The sequence below is a fragment of the Lepidochelys kempii genome, chromosome 14 (assembly GCF_965140285.1).
Source record: "Lepidochelys kempii isolate rLepKem1 chromosome 14, rLepKem1.hap1, whole genome shotgun sequence".
Lineage (NCBI taxonomy): Eukaryota > Metazoa > Chordata > Testudines > Cheloniidae > Lepidochelys > Lepidochelys kempii.
In genome coordinates this window covers 31,440,647-31,460,349 of record NC_136393.1, presented here as the reverse complement: position 1 = coordinate 31,460,349, position 19,703 = coordinate 31,440,647, and the positions used below count along the sequence as shown (strand labels likewise).

The 19,703-nt window shown below is 49.7% G+C and overlaps 2 protein-coding genes across 8 annotated transcripts in view; one reads left to right on the top strand and one right to left on the bottom strand.

The window, feature by feature from the left end:
- The window catches only part of LOC140898208 (uncharacterized), a 37,398-nt gene extending 23,934 nt beyond the window's left edge, over window positions 1-13,464 (bottom strand). For 5 of the 7 annotated variants that reach the window (XM_073311705.1, XM_073311706.1, XM_073311700.1 and 2 more), the window contains exons 1-2: window positions 13,103-13,328; window positions 11,594-11,699 (exon numbers count right to left, since the gene is read on the bottom strand). In XM_073311705.1, the coding sequence (XP_073167806.1) occupies window positions 11,594-11,627 (34 nt within the window). In that variant the 5' untranslated portion in view covers window positions 11,628-11,699; window positions 13,103-13,328. The other 2 variants (XM_073311701.1, XM_073311702.1) reach the window with 2 other exon arrangements.
- Window positions 13,465-13,505: 41 nt separating this feature from the next.
- Window positions 13,506-19,463, top strand: LOC140898218 (uncharacterized). Its single transcript, XM_073311740.2, has 3 exons — window positions 13,506-13,771; window positions 14,834-14,955; window positions 15,566-19,463. Exons 2-3 carry the CDS (start codon window positions 14,868-14,870, stop codon window positions 17,095-17,097), a joined length of 1,620 nt encoding a protein of 539 aa, XP_073167841.1. The 5' UTR covers window positions 13,506-13,771; window positions 14,834-14,867; the 3' UTR covers window positions 17,098-19,463.
- The last annotated feature ends 240 nt before the right edge of the window (window positions 19,464-19,703 follow it).

The following is a 19,703-nucleotide window of genomic DNA, read 5'->3' as shown; positions in this document are numbered from 1 at the left end:
TTGGTAGTCAGGTGCTGCTGGACCAAGTGCGGCTTCCAATAATAGCTGCTTCAAATGGAAGTCACGTTCCTTCATAGTCCTGGGCTTGAAAGCCTTACAGATCTGACCGCGCTCGGACTGATGCGCCTCCCCTAGACACCTCCAGCACGAGTCGTGAGGGTCGCTATTGGGCATAGGCTTCTTGCATACACCGCAAGATTTAAATCCTTGGACCTGAGGCATGCCCGGAAACCCAAGGTGGGGGGAAGGGAGAATGACCTACTCACCAAGACTATCCTAACTACCGAACAATAAACCAACCACAAAACAAAAGATTCTGTAGGACTAAGTAATAGCTAAGGGAACACTTGCATGCAAGCAAAATGCAGTTCCAACGCTGCCACGGACGGTAAGAAGGGAACTGAAGGGGGGTCGGCTCGGCAGGGTCACAAAGCCCTGGCTGGGATGATTTAATTGGGGATTGGTCCTGCTTTGAGCAGGGGGTTGGACTAGATGACCTCATGAGGTCCCTTCCAACCCTGATATTCTATGATTCTAAGATATATTGAGCGCCATCAGGGCGCCACTCCAGGGGGCTCCCTGGCCGACCCAATGGGAACTGCTGAGGGAAAAAGTTTCTGATGACCATGCACGCGGCACGCGCACATCTGATTAGAATCAACGTGAACAATCACTTGAAAAAGAACAATTCTATTTCATTCTGCTTCTCAGAGCCTGCTCCTGGTTCTTTCCGACACAATCCGGACTCATGGTGACAAACCTGGCTTCAAAATGAACATGCCACATTCAGCCCTGGCCTAGCTCCATACAAGTCGGTGGAGGGGCTGGCTCTGGGGCACTGAGTGGGAAAGTCTATGCAAACAAGGTAATATCATATTTGCATAATGATAAACATGCATCAACTCATTTGCATAAACAGCCTCCTATTCCAAAAATCCCTCACTCCCATACACACAGTACCTACATCTCTGCCTCCCTCCCTCCTCCTCAACTTCCCCCATCCTCACTCCCTGTTCTCTCTGGCTACCTACCATAACTCCCCCACCATTTCTGGCTGGCCCCCAGAATTCCCTCATGGATTGGTTCCCATTTCCCTTCTATCCCACTGCCCATGGTTTGAAGTCCTATAGCTTCCCTTCTGCACTGTAACCAAGGAGACAGGACCTAGTGCACTCCTCACCCACCCTCTGCCCCCAATGGGAGTAAGAGAGAGAAGTGGGACCCTGGGGAGAGAGGCTTTGTGTCTGATGGGGGCAGAGAGGAGGGGGTTAAAGGCATGGAGAGAGAGAGCCTGGGTGTAGGGGGAAAATGGCAAGAGTCTCACAGAACCTGGATGTGGGGGTCTAAAGGGAAGGCAGAGTCATACACTGCCTCTAGCCATCCAGCCCCACAGCTATCTAAGCTACTTATACAGCCCCATCACCATAGTATCTGAGCTCCTCACAATCTTTAGCCTCACCACACTCCTGGGAGGCAGGGCCCTGCCACTGTCTCTGTGTTTCAGACAGGGGAGATGAGGCATAGAGAGGCTAAGGGATAGTGGCTGTCACATAGGAAATCTGGGGCTAGGGTTACCATATGTCCGTATTTTCCTGGACATGTCCAGCTTTTTGGTTCTTAAATCGCCATCCGGGAGGAATTTTTAAATTAAATTTAAACGTCTGGGATTTTGCCATTATTATTTTTCCCCAAAGAAGAGTTGATCATTCAAGAAAGAGAGTGAATGTTGATCACTTGAGAGAGTGCCGCTTTTTCCCCCAGCTCCCAGTGCTTGCGCCGCGAAACAGCTGTTTCATGCGGCTGGGAGGGAGGGGGGAGGAAGGGGAACGCGGCGTGCTCAGGGGAGGAGGCGGGGCTGGGGATTTGGGGAAGGCGTCCAATGAGGCAGGGAGGGGGCAGAGAATCTGGGGAAGGGGTTGGAATTGGGAAGGGGCAGGGGCGCACAAGCAAATACCACCCTCCACCCCGGGGAGTGTCCTCTTTTTGAATGTTCAAATATGGAACCCTATCTGGGGCAAAGCAGGGAATTGAATGCAGGTCTCCCAAGACTTATGTTAGCAGTTAGACTAACCACAGCCGCAGTCGTCCTCTATCACGCCAGCTCTCCCTTGCTCCATCTCTCCCTTCCCATGCACTTTCCCCCTCTCCCTTGGTCTTTATACCCTGCTCCTCCATAGTGTCTCTATACCTCTCCAGATGCTTTGCTTCTTCATTGATGTTAAGCCAGAAGGGACCATCTAGTCTGAACTCCTGTACAACATAGGCCAGAGTTTCATCCAATGATTCCTGTATCGAGCCCCCCACTTTCAGCCAAACCTAATCAGTTTCTGTCAATGGTAAATGATTTTGTGTGGGCTAGGGAAAAGGGAAGAAAACACCCCATATGAATCATGCTGCTCCAGCTGAGGCCTGCGGTCATGTGCATTTTGCCAATTCACTAACAAGTCAGATCAAGTTATCGCTTATTGTATTAGACTTTGTTATTTGTATTAGACTTTATTATTATTTCACAAATTCATGTCAAATTCCCCACATTCTTTCAGTCAAGAAAAAAATAATAAAAAAAAAATCAAAACATTTCTATTTTTCTATTCAAAATTACTTTTCTTTTAGAAATTTCCTTAAATTTTAGAAAAATTAAGAACTTGAAAAAACGCTCAAAATCTAAACAAACCATTTCATTTCAGGTCAAACAAAGCATTGTATTGGATCTGAAAATAAAATTTGTTTTGTTTTTTTTGGAACTGAACTGTGAACCAAAAAGTCAGTTATTCACACAGCTCTGATTGAAATACTAATTAAACGGTGCAAATTCTTTGCCATGTTCACTTGCTTTTAGGTTGTATCCCTGTCCCCTTTGTCTGGTTGTGTCATTTAATCATAAGTTCTTCAGGGCTGGGATTTTCTCTGTCTGTTTGTACAGCACCCAACACAATAGGGCTCTGATCCCAACGGAGACCTCTGAGCGCTACCATAACATCAATATTTAATAATAATTGGGCCCTTTTAGAAATCTAGCCATCAGCAGCATAAGTTCTAAGCACCGCTTAAGTGGCCCTTTGCAGAGGGGTGAGTTTTCACAGGCAAATGCACACTCAGCATTGAAGGAATTGCATTCCGCAAGGACCAAAATACAGTCAGAGGACATTGTACGACAGGGTTATGAAAGCCTTACAAAACGTCTGAGTATCAGGATGCAATTTGTAGTACTGAAGGCAGACTTCCAGACAATATGAAAGATGCAAAATGCTCTTGAAACATAGCAAGTGGAAACAATGAGATCAAGTTGCAGTGGGGGAGGTTTAGATTGGATATTAGGAAAAACTTTTTCACTAAGAGGGTGGTGAAACACTGGAATGCGTTACCTAGGAAGGTGGTAGAATCTCCTTCCTTAGAGGTTTTTAAGGTCAGGCTTGACAAAGCCCTGGCTGGGATGATTTAACTGGGAATTGGTCCTGCTTTGAGCAGGGGGTTGGACTAGATGACCTTCTGGGGTCCCTTCCAACCCTGATATTCTATGATTCTATAGATCATGTCACCATTCATAAGGACTCACTTTGGGCCAGATTTGTAAGGGTATTTAGGTGCCTAAAGATGCAGATAAGCACTTTTGAAAATCCAACTAAGCGGATTAGGTGCCTCCTCTCCCTCCGACTTTTGTGTAAACTCGCCTAGAGGGCCCCAATACAGTCAGCGTGCTCAGACCAGATTGGGCCTCGCACATGATTTAGGTAGCTGAAAACCTAACTTCCCCTGGTTTGTGGATCTCTCCAGGGCTTAGGCAGCAGACAGGCACCTAGAGGGAGGCAACAGTGCTCACACTCAGAGGCAGAAACATAAGTACCTAAGGCACTGAAGTTTTGTGAATCTCAGTGTAGCCTAAATTATTTAGGCACCCAAGCACTTTTGTGAGTCTAGGCCATTGAAGTTACTCAAATGCTTAAAATTAAGCATGTGTTTACATGATTTGCTGAAGAAGGATGGGATTACTCATATATTTATAGTTATACAGGAGGTCAGACTACATGATCCCCTCTGGCTTGATAATCTATTAAATCTAGGAAAGAAGCATGGGTTTAAATACACTGGTTAATCAGGGGCATAGTGAATTGATATATGTAAGGAGCCCCCTGGACCCTTAGCTGCTGATAGTTAAGGCTAAGACTTAGTCACGGGTATTTTTAGTAAAAGTCATGGACAGATCACAGGCAGTAAACAAAAATTCACAGCCCATGACCTGTCCATGGCTTGTACTATATAGCCCTGACTAAATCTTGGGTGCTCTGGAGGGGGGGCTCCAGGGGCGCCACAAGTGCTCTAGGGCAGGGGTGCTGGTGCTCAGAAGGGAGCAGGGAGAGCGCAGCGCGTGGCCCAAGACCACCACTGCTGCTCGGAGGGCTGGTGGCCCGAGACTGCCCCAGCAGCGGCCAGTGCGCCTGGCCTGGGGGCTGCTTGAGCTGCTCAGGAAACTCCCAGACCAGCTGCAACAGCTGCTGCAGAAGTCACGGAGGTCCTAGAAAGTCTCCAAATCCGTGACTTCCGTGACCTCCACGACAGACTCACAGCCTTACTGATAGTATTAAAGTAGAACTTCAGAATTACGAACATCTTGGGAATAGAGGTTGTTCGTAACTCTGAAATGTTTGTAATTCTGAACAAAATGTTATGGTTGTTCTTTCAAAAGTTTATAGCAGAACATTGACTTAATACAGCTTTGAAACTTTACTCTGCAAAAGAAAAATGCTGTTTTCCCTTTATTTTTTTAGTAGTTTACGTTTAACACAGTACTGTATTTGGTTGGTTTGGGGGGTTTTTGTTTTTTTGGTTTTTTTTTTGTCGCTGCTGCTGCCTGATTGCGTACTTCTGGTTCCAAATGAGGTGTGTAATTGACTGGTCAATACATAACTCTGGTGTTCGTAACTCTGAGGGTCTACTGTATGTACATAATTGTACAATGTAAATATATCTTTGCATACAGATATATCAATAACATTCATGGTTATTTCCTTGAATCAGGAAGGCCAAATCAACCTGGAGTTGCAGCTAACAAGAGATGTTAAGAGTAACAAGAAGGGTTTCTTCAGGTATGTTAGCAACAAGAAGAAAGTCAAGGAAAGTGTGGGCCCCTTACTGAATGAGGGAGGCAACCTAGTGACAAAGGATGTGGAAAAAGCTAATGTACTCAATGCTTTTTTTGCCTCTGACTTCATGAATAAGGTCAGCTCCCAGACTACTGCACTGGGCATCACAACATGGGGAATAGATGGCCAGCCCTCTGTGGAGAAAGAAGTGGTTCGGGACTATTTAGAAAAGCTGGACGAGCACAAGTCCATGGGGCCGGACGTGCTGCATCCAAGAGTGCTAAAGGAGTTGGTGGATGTGATTGCAGAGCCATAGGCCATTATCTTTGAAAACTCATGGCGATCAGGGGAAGTCCCGGACGACTGGAAAAAGGCTAATGTAGTGCCCATCTTTAAAAAAAGGAAGGAGGAGGATCCTGGGAACTACAGGCCAGTCAGCCTCACCTCAGTCCCTGGAAAAATCATGGAGCAGGTCCTCAAGGAATCAATTCTGAAGCACTTCGAGGAGAGGAAAGTGATCAGGAACAGTCAGCATGGATTCACCAAGGGAAAGTCATGCCTGACTAATCTAATTGCCTTCTATGACAAGATAACTGGCTCTGTGGATGAGGGGAAAGCGTTGGACGTGTTGTTCCTTGACTTTAGCAAAGCTTTTGACATGGTCTCCCACAGTATTCTTGCCAGCAAGTTAAAGAAGTATGGGCTGGATGAATGGACTATAAGATGGATAGAAAGTTGGCTAGATTGTCAGGCTCAACGGGTAGTGATCAATGGCTCCATGTTTAGTTGGCAGCCGGTATCAAGTGGAGTGCCCCAAGGGTCGGTCCTCGGGACGGTTTTGTTCAATATCTTCATAAATGATCTGGAGGATGGTGTGGATTGCACCCTCAGCAAGTTTGCAGATGACACTAAACTGGGAGGAGAGGTAGATACGCTGGAGGGTAGGGATAGGATACAGAGGGCCCTAGATAAATTAGAGGATTGGGCCAAAAGAAATCTGATGAGGTTCAACAAGGACAAGTGCAGAGTCCTGCACTTAGGACAGAACAATCCCATGCACCACTACAGACTAGGGACCAAATGGCTCGGCAGCAGTTCGGCAGAAAAGGACCTAGGGGTTACAGTGGACGAGAAGCTGGATATGAGTCAACAGCGTGCCCTTGTTGACAAGAAGGACAATGGCATTTTGGGATGTATATGTAGGGGCATTGCCAGCAGATCGAGGGACGTGATCGTTCCCCTCTATTCAACATTGATGAGGCCTCATCTGGAGTACTGTGTCCAGTTTTGGGCCCCACACTACAAGAAGGATGTGGAAAAATTGGAAAGAGTCCAGCGGAGGGCAACAAAAATGATTAGGGGACTGGAACACATGACTTATGAGGATTGTTTAGTTTGCAGAAGAGAAGAATGAGGGGGGATTTGATAGTTGCTTTCAACTACCTGAAAGGGGGTTCCAAAGAGGATAGATCTAGACTGTTCTCAGTGGTAGCTGATGACAGAACAAGGAGTAATGGTCTCAAGTTGCAGTGGGGGAGGTTTAGGTTGGATATTAGGAAAAACTTTTTCACTAGGAGGGTGGTGAAACACTGGAAGGCGTTACCTAGGGAGGTGGTGGAATCTCCTTCCTTAGAGGTTTTTAAGGTCAGGCTTGACAAAGCCCTGGCTGGGATGATTTAGTTGGGGATTGGTCCTGCTTTGAGCAGGGGGTTGGACTAGATGACCTCCTGAGGTCCCTTCCAACCCTGATATTCTATGATTCTAGGATTCCTCATTTTTACAAAAAATCCTGTGGTGTTGGTACTCCAGTATCTACAGTAAATTTGTTTGTGGCTGTCATCCATTATGGGATACTCGAATAGAGCAATATGATATCTTCCTGCTACAGTAAACAGATGTAGATGACTTCAAGTTAGAGACATAATTAAATATATATGTGGACATCTGTTCATTTAGATCCTTAGCTTTAAGAATGTGTTTCCCACCATTGAGTCAGAAAAGGATTTTCAATTTGCATTTGACTTTTCCCTTACAAATCTCTCTCCCTCCCTTTTTTTTGATACACTAAGGACAAGATTTTCAAAAGGGCTCAGCATTGGTCTTACTCTGCTCCCATTGAAACCAGAGGTAAAACCCCTATTGCCTTCAATGGCACAACTCACAGGGACAGATCTTCAGCTGTCGTAAACTGTTGTATCTTCATAGACTTCAACTGAGCTGTGACGATTTATACAAGCTGAGGATCTGACCCACAGTAAACGAAGTTAAGTATATACATAAATCTTTGGAGAACTAAGGCCTTAAGATTTATTTTTAGAGGTTTTTAAGGCCCGGTTTGATAAAGCTCTGGCTGGGATGATTTAGTTGGTGTTGGTCCTGCTTTGAGCAGGGGTTGGACTAGATGACCTCATGATGTCTCTTCCAACCCTAATCTTCTATGATTCTGGTCAATCAAATATAGAAATCATAGAATCATAGAACTGGAAGGGACCTTGAGAGGTCATCTAGTCCAGTCCCCTGCACTCAAGGCAGGGCTAAGTATTATCTAGACCATACCGGACAGGTGTTTTAACCTGGTCTTAAAAATCTCCAATGATGGAGATTCCACAACCTCCCCAGGCAATTTATTGTAGTGCTTAACCACCCTGACAGTTAGGAATTTTTTCCTAATGTCCAACCTAAACCTCCCTTGTTCCAATTTAAGCCCATTGCTTCTTGTCCTATCCTCAGAGGTTAAGAAGAACAATTTTTCTCCCTCCTCCTTGTAACAACCTTTTATGTACTTGAAAACTGTTATCATGTCCCCTCTCAGTCTTCGCTTTTCTAGACTAAACAAACCCAGTTTTTTCAATCTTCCCTCATAGGTCATGTTTTCTAGACCTCTAATCATTTTTGTTGCTCTTCTCTGGACTTTCTCCAATTTGTCCACATCTCTCCTGAAATGTGGCACTCAGAACTGGACACAATACTCCAGTTGAGGCCTAATCAGCGCAGAGTAGAGCAGAAGAATTACTTCTCGTGTCTTGCTTACAATACTCCTGCTAATACATCCCAGAATGATGTTTGCTTTTTTTTCAACAGTGTTACACTGTTGACTCATATTTAGCTTGTGACCCACTATGTCCCACAGATCCCTTTCCGCAGTACTCCTTCCTAGGCAGTCATTTCCCGTTTTGTATGTGTTCAATTGATTGTTCCTTCCTAAGTGGAGTACTTTGCATTTATCCTTATTGAATTTCATCCTATTTACTTCAGACCATTTCTCCAGTTTGTCCAGATCATTTTGAATTTTAATCCTATCTTCCAAAGCACTTGCAACCCCTCCCAGCTTGGTATTGTCTGCAAACTTTATAAGTGTACTCTCTATGCCATTATCTAAATCATTGATGAAGATATTGAACAGAACCGGACCCAGAACCAATCCCTGCGGGACCCCACTCATTATGCCCTTTCAGCATGAGTGTGAACCACTGATAACTACTCTTTGGGAATGATTTTCCAACCAGTTATGCACCCACCTTATAGTAGCTCCATCTAGATTGTATTTCCCTAGTTTGTTTATGAGAAGGTTATGCGAGACAGCATCAGAAGCCTTGCTAAAGTTAAGATATACCACATCTACCACTTCCCCCCGATCCACAAGGCTTGTTACCCTGTCAAAGAAAGCTATCAGGTTGGTTTGACACGATTTGTTCTTGACAAATCCATGCTGACTGTTATTTATCACCTTATTATTTTCTCGGTGTTTGCAAACTGATTGCTTGATTATTTGCTCCATTATCTTTCCAGGTACTGAAATTAAATTGCCTGGTCTGTAATTCCCCAGGTTGTCCTTATTTCCCTTTTTATAGATGGACACTATATTTGGCCTTTTCCAGTGCATATGATCTCTCTGTTTACTTCATATTTCTTTATTAGTAATTGTTAGTCTTAATTATTTCTATTTTTTACTTTACAACTCTTTCTATACCTCATGCCTTAAGCTGATTTAAAAAAAAAAAAACCAGAGCACTTCTGTGGTGAATTTTTTTAGAGTCACAAAATAGTTATTGCAAAAACAAGAGAACTTTTAAAAAAAAAATGGGCTGATTTTGCTACTGACTGCTTCCAACTCAACAGCCACGTGGGAGTAAAAGATTGTTCTCAGTAACTCAGTGTCTGCATGAGTTTACCATGAGATTGTGACCGAGTGTCATTAGCATTCACTCTGAGCAAAAGAACAGCTCTGAGACGATCTATGCTCATTCAACTTTTCTCCTCACTCCAAACACCATTCCTCCAAACAACTCCAAACCTGATTCCGCCAGCCAGGCAAACACAGAGTCAATTCTACCACTAGAGCAACACATCTGGAACAAACACTTTGTAACTATAAACGAACCCAAATATTTTGTCTGATGAAATTAAAATCTGGCACATTTCTAGAATTCCAAAAGAAGTTCCCAAAACACAGGGACAACAAGGAAAAACAAGGGTGTCTCTGTACATTCAGGCTGTATGGCGACTCTTCATTCGCACATTAATTATACATATACAAACTCCAAAATGGCCCAGATTTGCTAAATTTCGAAACATGCTGCATTTGTTTCTCCTGGGCTGTGAAGAGAGGTAGAAGGCCTCAGTGGAGGCTGATATATGGATGATTATGATCTGCCACTTGGTACAAATGCAGTTTTGGGCTTATAACATTAAATCATTCTCAGGGGATTCAGAGCCAGTGTCTGGGCACCATTCATGATTCGGAATCAAATTAAAATAAAATAGTATAAAGAAATATGGCAAGAGAGAAATCAACACTAAAACAAGTGGAAAACTGGTGAACAAAAAACATTAGGAAATAGTTATTGGAGATGGGATTTTACAATCATTACTAATATGCTCTTTAATTTACATGTATTTGTGCAAATGAAAAGTGATTAAAGTTAGGCTGGCTGGAGAGGTGCAAGAAGCAGGGGTGATAGCTAATGTAGATGAAATATACAGCAGGAGTGAAGTGCTGCTAGTAGTAACTGGTGAGCTTGAGACATTCAAGGCCAGATCCTCAGCTAATATAAACTGGCAAGCGCCTGCTGATTTACAGCAATTGGCAGGATTAGCTTGCTAACTTCATTAATTATTATTAATTGTATTGCAGTAGCACCTAGCGATCCCAAATTAGATCAGGGTCCCCACTGTGCTGCGCACTGTACAGACACAGAGTAAGATATAGCCCATGCCCTGATGAGCTTTCAATCTAAATAGGATCTGACCCTCACTCTTCTGAGCTCCTTCTGGAGGTAGAAGAATTAGCCTGTGGAAATTAATTACAATCCATTTTCTCAAAAAGAAAAGGAGTACTTGTGGCATCTTAGAGACTAACAAATTTATTTGAGCATAAGCTTTCGTGAGCTACAACTCACTTCATCGGATGCATTTTCTAGGAATCAGGGCCTCTCATCTGAGATACACCTTCAACCTTAACCGTTTCCTCCTAACAGTGATGGTGATGTTGTTTAGGGGGAAAGGAGGGCAAAACTAGTAACCTAAGTTTCTGCTAAAGCAAAACTCTGTATAATCCTCCCAGGATAAGAAACCAAGGGGAAGGACAAATTAATCTGGCACTAAAATGATGCAAAGGCAATGAAAGCTAAATGGATCTCAGAATCTTTATTTAGAGTAGCTCTCCTCCACCCTTTGTCTGTTGTTATCCCCACCCCAGTTTCCAACATACTGTGAACTTCTGAGGGCAAAGAATCATCCCTTCTTCTATTTCTATAAAGTATCTAGCATCCCAATGATGCTGCAGAAATAGTCATTTGTTACAATGACCATGCTACTATTTTAACTCTGGGCTGGGGGGACCTGGCATCGAAACAGATAGGAATCTGCTCATGGAGTGGGAGGGGCAGATTTTGCTGGAGGAGGAGGGGTCATTCCTCCACCATCCCCATAGACCAGGGGATATGATGATGCAGTCACAGCACTAAGTGTTTAACCCCTCATCTGTGTCTAAACCTGCCCCTGGGCAGGGCTCTGGAGTTGTGCTCCGGCTCCGCTCCAGCTCCAGGCAAAAATCTGCAGCTCCACTGCTCCGGAGCTGCTCCGCGGGCTCCACTCCAAAGCCTTGCCTAGGGGTGGAGCCAGTCCTGGGAAGGGGAGGCGCAGCAACACTGTCTGTGTGTCTGGACAAGTAGCTAAGCCTGCACCACCACATAGAAAGCCCTGGAGAGGAGGAGATTCATAGATTTAAAGACCATAAAGGGCCATTATGACCATCTAGTCTGACCTCCTGCCTAACAAGGGCCAGAGAACCTCACCCAGGGATCAATCCATATATTAGCACCACCAGTATTATGTTCCTGAATCTGGGAGGCATGGAGGGGACAGGCTCTCTCAAATGGGTTCTGCGGACTATGGGGCTGATCCCCCTGAAGGCTACAGAGGAGGGGAGAATCTGACCCAGGCACTTTGAGGGACACACCTCCCACCCGTCACCCCCACCGTCTAACACCAGAGGGTGCAGGGATCCTTACCCAATGAGATCACATTCTCATAGTTCTCCTGCATCTCGTCTGTGGGATCCAGATTAGCTCACTCACTGCCCCTCGGTGGAATACACAGCCGCCTCCTTGACAGTCCCTGAAACAGCCAGAGACCCTCATTCAGAACCTGCTGTCCCAGCCACAATCCCACCAGCTCAGCCACAGGACCCCTAAGTCGGTCTCTCTGCTCTCTCTCTCCTACATGTCCCTCCCTTAAAGTGATGGTTATACATTCCCATATGATTCTTTCTAGCGCCCCCGCCAAGCCAACCCGCATTTCTGGGTGAGTACCAGACAGTCATCTCCCCCTGAATGGCTTCTCTGGCCCTACAAATGTAGTAGACCACTGACAGCAGGGATACAGGATTGGGGCAGGATCTTTATTCTAATGGAGCACAGCCAGGCACATCATGAGCTCCCTGCACTCCCATTTCTCTGGTCTCCTTTCTCTTGGTAGCGGTAGGGACCATATTTGGGCTATGGCAGGGCTAAGAAGTCTTGGGTTGAAACTTCCTAGCGATGGTGCTCAAGTGAGCCCAACATGCCAGGGAGGAGCTGGAACAAAAAGCGGATGTGATTCTGCAGCCTGTCATGAGGAGAAGGGTGACTGGAGAGTTTTGGAAGGGGCTTTAGTCAATTTCACACCCCCAGTTCCCCTGGCCTTTCCCTGCAGACAGACACTCTGCAACCCTGGGACCATGCTCAGTCGTTTTATTACAGATCAGATCCAGCCCCTCTCCCTATATTAACCCCCCCACCCCCGCCAGTAAAAGAGTTTCTGAACCAAATGCTAGAAAAATGCAGAATCGAAGGTGCCACTTTGGGCGATCCCTAGGGCTGCCAATTTTGGTTGGAGGTATTCCTGAAGGTTTCCTCATATGACAGAATCTTTAACTATGAATCTTTAATTCCTGGAGGGTTGGCAACCCTAGGCAGTGGTTCTCAACCACAGGTCCAGGGCCCCCTGGGGCACCATGAGCAGGCTGCAGGGGGGCCACCAAGCAGAGCCAGTGTTAGACTTGCTGGGGTCCAGGACAGAAAGCCAAAGCTCCACTGCACGGGCTAAAGCCTGGTGTTCCAAGCTCCATCACCCAGGGCCGAATCAAAGCCTGAGCAACTTAGCTTCACAGGGGCCCCCTGTGGTGTGGGGCCCTGGGCAATAGCCCTGCTTGCTACCCCCTAACGCTGGCCCTGGCTTTTATATGCAGAAAACAATGGTTGTGGCACAACTGAGCCATGGAGTTTTTATAGCGGGGGGGGGGGGTCAGAAAGAAAAAGGTTGAGAAGCCCTGATCGCAGGGATGCCCCCTCACACACACGGTTCCCAGCAGCGCGAGGACCAGGCAGAGGCAGGAACTGGCTTTTCCTCTCCCTGCTCCTCACCTTGTCCCAGGAAAGTTCAATCTGCCCGGGGTGCTGCAGGGAATGGGGCTGGGCAGGGCTGGGAGCCGGGAACCTCCCTCCTCAGATTGCTCCTGCTGCCCCTTCCCGTCGCCTTACCCTCTTCCTTCCTCTGGCTGGGGAGACGGGCTTATTGTTGCATTGGTCTGGGGGGGGCGCGTTGGCTCTCCCGGGGCTGCTTGGGCTGGTGCAGGCGCTACGGGCAGGCAGAGCCGGGGTGTGTCCGGGCGGGCAGCGGCAGCGCTGGGACTCCGGAGCGGTAGAAAGCAGCCCTTTCCCGAGTCACTTTCCTGCCCATCCCCAGCACTTTCCCCGAGTTCGCTCGCTCTCAATTACCTGGAGCTTCCGGTTCAGGGAGCTGATGTCGGGCGGCAGGGGCCGGGGCTTCCCTGGGCCGCTCAGTGCCGTGAGAAAAAGTCCTATAGCGCCCGGGTTTGTTGCAGCCCGGGTTGGGTATGGGGAAGGACACAGGAAGGGGATGGAGCAGCTGAGAGTGGCTGTAGCTAGGTGCTGGGTGGGAGGAGGGGAGACAGGAAGGGGGGACAATACAGAACAGAAGGATCCCCCCAGCCCGTGGTGGGGCTGGCTCTTTTTCATTGCAGCTGCAAAAAAATCAGGGTGCCTCCATTGTGAGCCGGGAAGCCGGGCTGCGCCGGGGAGGTGTGATCTTGCCAGCCAGGGACTTTCTCATTGTTGCAATTGGTCGCCCTGGCGTCCTAGAGCAGCCCCGGGCTCTGCCGACACCAGCTCCCGAGCCGGAGCCTGCAGGTAACTGAGAAAGACCCCGGGGGGAAAGGGCTGGAGCTGGGCAGAAAAAAAACACGGCCCCCATCTCTACCAGTCCCCTCACTGACACCCCCAGGCTCCGGCTCCCCTGAGCCCCTGCAGGAGCCGAGCCAGCCAGCGGAACAATAGCTGTTAGCCACTGGTTTATTAACCAAAAGTTTGGTAACTCCCACTGGTACTAGCAAAAATTTGCCCCACGGGGAGTGATTCCTGAGGTCACGTTGACACTGGGAGCAAAGTTCCTTCCTGCATGCTAGGGCTTTTGTTCGGAGTCTTCCTTTCGGCACTGGTCCGTTTCTTCTTCAGCTACCCTGTTAGGAAATACCCTAGCTCGGTAGAAAGGCTGGGATTTCTGAAGGTTTAGGGAGATCGGTACCTGACTCCCATTGTCTTTCAAGGAGAGTTGGGCATCTCTGTGTCTTCTTCCCCTTTGAATTCTAAAGCCATATATGCCCTAATCCCTGCACCTGCCCTCCCTGCATTGCCTGCTGCCTGCACCTGCAAAGATTTCAGATACTTGCTTTAGCAGATCCTCTCCCCTCTTCCAGCCAGCTGCCACTAAAATGCATGCATGAGCTTCCCCACTTGCCTTGCCCTTCCGGCTCTAGGGAGAGACCGGGTCACATCCTCAGCAGGTGTAAATCAGTCTTTCTCCCTTGGCTTCAGTGGAGCCACAGTTGATTTACACCAGATGAGGATCTGGCCCCCAATTTTTTATAGACACCCAAACTCTCACTATATGAAACTTTGCAAAAACTTTTAAACCTTTTTATAAACCTTTTAAATGTTCCCAGATTCCACTAGGCAGCATCTGTGAACACTTTTGCAGATTGTCACCTGGGGTTGGGTCACGGGTGAAAGGCCAGGGGCTCTGCCCCATTTTGTTTCATGACACGGGGTACAGGTCTGGGTTTGAAATAACAAGGCATGTCATTTGGGTTTATGTAGACTTTAGCAGTAGTGCGAGCAGACTGGTGCAGGGGCAGCAATCCCAGGCCCTTATGGGATTGTGGAACTGAGAGGAGGGGATGCTTCTTGTTTCAGGGGCTAGTGGCCTTCGAGGTCTGTGTATCTCACCATGGATCAGTGGGCTGCTGTGGATCCTGATCAGAAACCTTTGTGCAGGGGTGGCATACAGGAGAATGATGATCCCCTGATGATTCTGAGTAAGTATCCCATGGAGGCTGTGGGGTCTTTGCAGCTGCCAGGTCAGCTTCTGAGCAGTGTTCTCCTGTGGACCCTTCCACAGAACTCAGAACAACGGGAAGGAGGATGGTTGTGTGGTGAAAGGGACAGACTCCCCTCAGACTCCTGGGGACAGAGGAAAGGGACAGGTTTCCACAAGAGAAGCAGAGTTGGGAGGACATCTAGGCAAGAGTGAGGGTGAGAAGACAGGGCAAACGTCTATCCAGTCCTACTATTGACTGAGGTTTCCCTAAGGGAACAAGGGGAAGAACCATGTATCCCAAAGCTCAATGAAAATAAGAGCCCGAGAAGTGAGGAAAGAGTTAAATCAATGTGAGAATCCCCTTCAGCTCCCTCAGGATCATGTCTCCAGCAGGTGTATCCTCCGGGCTTCCCATCCACTCAGCCTGACCCCTGGCAGTAGCTCCCTTCTCCCTGAACCTGCAGATGGGAAGTTGAGGCAGGGTGGGTCCCCTCTTCTCCCTGCTCTAAGAGGGAAGGGTTTGGGGTGGGGGGAGGGCAGATTTGACTTCTGGTCTTTCAGCGTGCCCCAGCAGTTATTTGGGTTTGTTCCTCCACTCCCCTGTGCAGGGCCTGACTCCTGTGCGGATTCTCTCCCTACCCCAGCCGGGGACAGGGCAGCAAGTGAGACTGAGGAGGAGAATGCCGGGGAGGAAGGCCCCGAGATCGTGGAATTGGATCCAGCATTGCTGGGCAGGCTGGAGGGGGCTGGGGCCAGGAGCCCGGAGGAGCAGGGTCCAGACTGTGAGAGCCTGCGCTGGACGGTGGTGCAGCAGATCGACTCCCCCGGGAAGCCGGCGCAGCGGCGGGGCGGCGGGGGCAAGTCAGCTGGCGCCAGCTTCCAGAACTTCAAGAGCATCATCGTGCTGCAGAAGAGCTACGAGTGTGGCGAGTGTGGCAAGACCTTCAGCTGCAGCTCGCACTTCAGCAAGCACCGGCGCACCCACACTGGCGAGAAACCCTTCCGCTGCCTGCACTGCGGGAAGAGCTTCAATGTCAGCTCCAACCTGTACCGCCACCAGCGGGCCCATGCCGCCGAGCGGGCCTGCCCATGCCCCGAGAGCTCCCCACCACCGGTGCCAGCGAGTGCCCCTAACCCTGCCACTCCTCGGCCCCGGGGGCTGCCCTACAAGTGCGAGGAGTGCGGCAAGAGTTTCCGGCGCAACACGGAACTGGTGACCCACCAGCGGCTGCACACGGGGCGCCTGCCCTTCCAGTGCACCCACTGTGGGAAGAGCTTTTCCTGGAGCTCCCACTTCGACCGGCACAAGCGCATCCACACCGGCGAGAAGCCCTACCAGTGCCCTGAGTGCGGGAAGTGCTTCAGCCGCAGCTCCCACCTCTACCGGCACCAGCGCACCCACGCTGGGGGCCGCTCCTATATCTGCACCTACTGTGGACGCAGCTTCAACAGCACCCTGCACTTCGACCGGCACCAGCGCACCCACACCGGCCTGCGCCCCTACAAATGCACCCTGTGTGGCAAGGGCTTTGGCGATGGGCTGGCCCTGGTCAAGCACCAGCGCCTGCATCTAGGGGATGGGCCCTTCCACTGCGAGGAGTGCGGCAAGAGCTTCGGGGCGAGGGCGCAGTATGCCCGGCACCGGCGCAGCCTGCACGGTGCCGCCGCTGCCAACACCGGCGGCGAGAAGCCCTACCGCTGTGGCGACTGTGGCAAGAGCTTCTCCTGGAGCTCCCACTGGGAACGACACCAGCGTATCCACACTGGGGAGCGCCCCTACCAGTGCGGCGACTGCGGCAAGCGCTTTGGCCGCACCTCCCACCTCTACCGGCACCAGCGCACCCATGCCGGCGGCCAGCCCCACATCTGCACCGACTGCGGCAAGAGCTTCAACAGCACCCTGCACTTCCACAAGCACCGGCGGGCCCACGCAGGTGAAGCCCCCTGCCATGCCTGCCCCGACTGCGGAAAGGCCTTCGCTGACGGCTCCGCTCTGGCCAAGCACCGGCGCACCCACACCGGAGAGCGGCCCTTCCCTTGCCCCCAGTGTGGACGGCGCTTCAGCATCAGCTCTCACCTGTACCGCCACCTGAGGAGCCACACCGAGGAGAAGCCGCTGGAGGAGATCGCATCCTACTAGAGATCAACTCCTCTTCCCCCTTTACCTGGGAGAGGAACCCCCCCATGCTGGAGGTTTAGCTCACCTGGACCTGGCTGCCCCTCTCTGAGCATGGGAGTGAACCCCATGCACTGCCAGCCAGAGCATTAGTGGGGCTTACCTCACAGGGATCTGACCATGGGGATCGCCGACCTGCAGGGGTAGCTGAGACCTCTAGGAGAGCAGCGGGCAACCCCGTTGTGGGCACTCTGGGGCCACAGGGACAGGTGCAGTGTAAGGTCCCAGTCTGGAGCCCCTTGAAGGGCTCCATGTCAATGGGGGTCTGGATCAGCCCTGAGGATATAGGTAGATAAGGTAGATTAGGTAGGTAGGATAGGTAGGAGGTAGAGCAGAGTGGTGGCTGTACTAGGGGGCTGGGTAGGGTGAAAATAAGAGAGGGAGAATGTTAAATGGTGTGTGATTGAGGGCGGATTACCCTCTCGCTCACTCCGGTGTAAATCAGGAGTATACTCACCAGAGTCATGGGGGCTGATTCCCCTCTCATTCACCCTGGTGTAAATCAGGAATAACCCCACTGGAGTCACTGGGGCCAATTCCCCTCTCGCTCACCCCCGTGTAAACCAGGAGTAACCCCACTGCGGTTAGTGCAGTTACAGGAGTGTGGAGGCAAGGGTGAATGGGTGATCGGAGCTGGGGCGGGAGGCAGTATCTGGGGATCGGGTGGAAGGCAGTATCTGGGGATCAGGCAGGTGGGGCAGGAGGTGGCGAGGAAGATGGGAACCAGACTGGGAGGGGAAATGAAGTGTTTGGGGATTGGAGTGTCTGTGTGGTGGGAGCAAGAGAGGGATGTGGGTGATGGAGGACTGGCATGTCTGTGGACTGGGCTGGTGGGGCAGATATGGCACTGCTAGGGGTCTCCAGACTGAGGAGGATGGGACCAAGTTTACTGCCACTCCTTCTCTGGGTTTCCATGCCCTATCCCTGCCTCCTGATCAGACAGGACCCAGGAAGAGAAGAAACTCTGCCACACGGAACCCCCCGCAAGCCATCCCATCCAGGAGGGGAAATGCAGGGGACTCAGCATGGAGAGAGCCTGGGAAGTGGAGAGAGCTTGGTGTGTAATGCACCTGACTCCAGCAGGAATGAGAGACAGAAAACCTTAGGGTAGAGTGTGATTAACTTGTGGAGTTCACAGCTGCAGGAGATGACTGGGGCAAACACCTCAGCAAAGCCCTCTGCCAGCTCCATGGAGCAGTCTGGGGCTGTTGACTTCCAAACGACTTCCTGCGTGTGTGAAAATCTCCCTTAGACACACGCCCTGCCAGTCCCGATCCTAATTCAGAGCATGAGGGACAAGAACCTGCTCTCCACTGTTCTAGGGATATGGAGGGGGTGAGTTTCTGTAAAGGAAGAAAGCTAGTCACTTCTGAAATTAGCTATCCAAGCTGGGGCTCAGAAGGTCGTGAGCTTCATCAGCTGCACTTTTTGGAAGGATCTGTGAGGTATTTACATACCAGGAAATCTGTTGTTGTTAGAGGTCAGATTCTTTGTTGGTGTCAATGGACATCCAGGGATTTCTGCCCATTTATGCCCAGTGATAAATTAGTCCTTTCTCTACAGTAGGCTTCGGCCTTGTCTGTGCATCAAAGTTGAGTTGCTTCTTAACTCGATGGGTACAGTTAAAGCAGTGTAACCCTCACCCCCTTTAGTATGAATGTTATCAAAATCATCACAGCAAATCCCAAAGGGGTGTAACCTCCCTGCAGATTGAGCGCCACCCGAATCGATTTGTAGCTAGATCCTCAGTATGGTCTTGCTGGATGGTCAGTCTATGTCCGTCACTGGTGAGCTTATCAAAGTCTTTGACAACCACGTGATCGCTAGCTGTGTAGCAGTGTTCCTTGGTAACCGCACTTCGTAATTCATTATTACTCCTGAGGGCATTCTGCGCCAAAAAAATTAAAATTCTGTGCACAATATTTTAAAATTCTGAAAATTTTATTTGTCAAATAAATGTGGAGGCTCCAGCATGGCATTAGGGAGCATTGGCCACTGGCTGTACAGAGGTGGGAGATCACTGTGCAGCTCCCTCCCGGGACACAGACTCAGCGGTGAGGCGTCACCCAATCCTGACATAGTGCAAGGACAGGGCCTGCCCCAGAAACACCCCATGGCCCTGCCCCTCCGTGCCAGATGCACCAGGTAGGCTAAGCAAGGCAGGATCTTAGTGTGGGGGGAATGCAGTTATGGGTTGAGAGGGTTCTGTGGGGCAATCTGGGTGTGGACGGCTCAGTGGGAGATCCAGGTGTGCAGGTGATTTGGATGCACAGGGGCTTGCTGGGGGGTTCTTGGTGCAGTGGGAATGGGACTTTGACAGGGGATCCAGGTGAAGGTGGTTGGGACTCAGCAGGGGGGGTCTGGGTATAGGGGGATAGAGCTTGGCAGGGGGGTCTGGGTATGTGGGGCTCAGTGGGCGGTCCAGATGCTGGAGTGGGGCTCAGTGGGCTGGGGATCCATGTGCGACTGGTTGGGACTTGGTGGGGTAGGGATCAAGGTGTAGGTGGCTCGTTGGGTTGGTCCGGGTATAGTGGGAGTGGGGCTCGTTGGGGGGTTCTGGGTGCAGGGGA